The 3,193-nt window shown below is 47.4% G+C and overlaps 1 protein-coding gene across 1 annotated transcript; it reads right to left on the bottom strand.

Moving 5' to 3' along the window:
• Positions 1-61: 61 nt before the first annotated feature.
• BDBG_08183 (APSES transcription factor StuA) lies at positions 62-2,365 on the bottom strand (the record flags this gene model as incomplete). The annotated part of the gene is made up of 7 exons (XM_031723442.1): positions 62-192; positions 264-616; positions 684-816; positions 893-1,099; positions 1,227-1,926; positions 2,210-2,286; positions 2,323-2,365. The coding sequence occupies 7 exons, from the start codon at positions 2,363-2,365 to the stop codon at positions 62-64; spliced, it is 1,644 nt and encodes a 547-aa protein (XP_031580608.1).
• Between the last annotated feature and the right edge of the window lie 828 nt (positions 2,366-3,193).

The raw sequence follows: 3,193 nt of genomic DNA, 5'->3' as shown, positions 1-3,193 counted from the left end.
CTGGTCCCACGCATATTGCGCTTGAGATGTAGGGGCGGCAGAATAGTATGATTTTGAAGTGTCATAGCTTGGTTGGCTTTGATATGACTGCTGCATGTTCTGCAGGTTGGCTCCGGGGGGTGTTGTGGCAGGTGTTGTCGGCATCGATCTTGCACTTGTTAAACCCGTGTCGATCGAGAGAGTTTGTGAACCCTGAACACCAGTTCCCATGCTTTGGCCGGGCCATTCATAGGATCCACCTTGGCTTCCGATTCCCATCAGACTGGATGTGCTGGTTGGCGGGGTGGGAAAGGTGTGAGAACGATCAAACCCTGGGCGCGTATGCCCAGAATGAGGGCCCATGGAATGAGGAGGCTGGGACAAGTGGGATGTAAGAGGGTTATGCATCGAATGATGATGATGTAAAGGCGGTGGTTGCCCTCCTTGAGACGATCGAGAGGCCTGACTTGCTTCAAAACGTCTCTGATCGTTCCTTGTTGAAAGAGCACCACCTCTACTACTCGATGGGTTGGTGGGATGGTATAGTAGCGCTCCGATATCATGCACAAACAATGGATAAAGCTCCTCCGTGATCTTCTCTTTGTTGGCAAATTCTAGGGCTCGTTCAAACGGAATCCTAGTGGTCGAGTTAGCTGCAAAATCTTGGACAATTTAACCAACCACAGACTGAAGTATATATATACCAAACGCCTTTGAGATGCATAGGCCCAATTTTAACTACATTGCGGACTTTTTCACTCTTCAAAATACCATCCCGTCGTCCTCGTGTCATGCCGGCAACATTGAGTAACTTTGTTCCGTTAATCATGTGGTTATCTATGAAATAAATGGTCAGTTAAGCGAAGAAAAGTTTGACTGGGAAATAAATAAAAGTATGGATGTATGTTCGAACCTTCTCTTCGCGCAACGCAAACACCCTTAGCTTCCACCTGAAAACACAGGCTTCCCTCGTCTTCCCACAACGTAGCCGTAACCCTCGGTTTGGCACCAGGCGGTGGTATCTGGCCTGTGGTATCAAATGTATGTGGCACGTATGATTGGGGGTGATTAACATGACTTGGTATATATGAATGAGGGCTTGGAGTTGTCGCAGTCATTGCTAAAAAAAAATTAAAAATAAAAAAAACAGATTTGATTAGCTTAGCTCGCTCCACACCCATGTGACGGGTTCTCTCCCCAGTGGTATGACACAAATCAAAACAAACAAGAGAAAAAAAAAAACTTACCGGGCAAGGGAAGTATTTGAGCGGGTACATGGGAGGAAAGGGCATTTGTGACCGCCTGGGTCGCGGATTGTGGAGAGGTAACGCCATTAGGATATCCATATGAAGGGTACGACGAGGCTCCACTTGAACTGTAAGACGACCCAGACTGCAGGACTGGAGGCTGGGAATACTGGTAAGGCGGAATACTCGAAGCGGGGGTGCCATGGGATGAGTATGGCTGTGCGGATGACAAATGTGATGTATGTACATCCAGGTAAGACTGTGTTTGATTCATACTTCCAAGCGCTGTTTGGGTAATGCTATATCCCTCACTCACAGTTCCTCCGGCGAGATAATCCGGCTGGCTCGTAGACTCCAGGGAATATCGGGAACGAACCCCACCAGCCCCGTCAGTGGACGAAGGAGGAGGGTTCTTGGCTTCGCCCGTGGGGGCTTGAGAATACGTCGTGTAGCTGGCCACGGAGCTGGCGCTGTTCGAGCCAGTCGATGAGACCGTAGATATCGACGAGTCTTGAGAGCCTATTCGACCTGAAGAGGAGGATTGCTGTGCGTGAGGAAGGAAAAGGGCAGGTAATCTGTCACCGCCTATCAGAGGTCGTTCTGCAGCGTGATGATTATACCAGGGTATATCAGTGGGAAGTCGAGTGTGAACCTGGGAGATCGACGGCAGCTCCAGCTTTTCGGTGTTCGACCTCACGGACTAAAACAGGACGAGCTGATCCTGTACGAGAAAAAGTTTGAATGTCACGTCGATTGGAGACGGGAAAATTTCGCAGCTAAGATTATTGATTTTTAGGGCAAAATCAATTAAATTGGTGCCTTCTATACGATCTGGTAGCGGCAAGATAGCAGATTATTGTCCAGCGTTGGAAGTGTGCGAGGTTCTAGGGTTTGAGTGGTGATTCCGGTCGTAACAATAGCCCATCAGAAAAAGTGAACGGCGATGGGGGTAGAGTTTTCGAGGATTATACGGCGGAACAAACAAGCTCTGTTTCAGAGGAGGGTCGTGCTGTGTGGGTTTTGGGGGGTGGGGTTCGTTGAATCTTGAAGTCGTTAAGGTCTTTATAAAAATAAAACGAGTAACATCAGAACAAACGAGGATATAGAGCACGAAAATGACAGGAGACAACAACTATCATAAATCGCCAGAGATTGCAGGGCGTATCGAATAAATGATCGTAAAAGTAGTAAAGGGCAAGCAAAAATGCAGCCGAGTCTCGAGAGCAATTCTACGTATAACAGCTTCTGTTGCTTTCTCTCGAAGTCAAGGCAGGCTGTGGAAAGCACGGGCGAAGTGGGTATCTTGAAGCTGAGGCAAAATGTGACGATATCAAAACGAAATTGCAAGCTCAGAATTGAAACATGGGGGGAAAGGGATTTCGTCCGAGTTTGATGTTTCGAGAGGCGACGGTGAGGCCGTTAAGAAGTTCGGCAACGCAACGAGATGTTTAAGTTAAAAAACGGGGAAAACGATCGCGATAGCGTGATGTACTTGCGCATAAAACTGAGGCAGATATAACGATTGTTTGGTTGGGGGGGGGGGGTATAGGGCGATGTTGGAAAAATTTGGGGAAACGTTGTACAACGGAATTCGAGCGTTCTAACGGGTACAGGCTGGGGGGAAGAAAATGGACAGAGAACAGAACGAGCATGCGAAAAAGAGCAGACAGAACGTAACCAACGGATAAAAGGGGAAATTGGTCGTTCCCCGAGCTATCGTAACAATCCTTGCAGGGCGGAGAGGGAAACTCTTGGTTCTCTTTTTCAAAAAAATCTTTGTGAGTCGGTTTTCCCCGGGGTTTCTTTTCCATATATAATTTTGTTTGAAAAGGGTTTTTTTTTCTTCAGCAACTGGGACATTCTTTTCTTGAAGTTTCTCTTTTTTGGTGGCGCCTTTTTTTTTTTTTTTTTTCTCATGTGTTTCGGGTCCGGGGGGGGGTGAGAAGAGACATTTAAAGTAGGAAGGC

Source organism: Blastomyces gilchristii, assembly GCF_000003855.2.
Source record: "Blastomyces gilchristii SLH14081 genomic scaffold supercont1.22, whole genome shotgun sequence".
NCBI classification, from domain to species: domain Eukaryota; kingdom Fungi; phylum Ascomycota; class Eurotiomycetes; order Onygenales; family Ajellomycetaceae; genus Blastomyces; species Blastomyces gilchristii.
The sequence above is the reverse complement of the archived record's forward strand: the minus strand, read 5'-3'. Positions and strand labels throughout refer to the sequence as shown.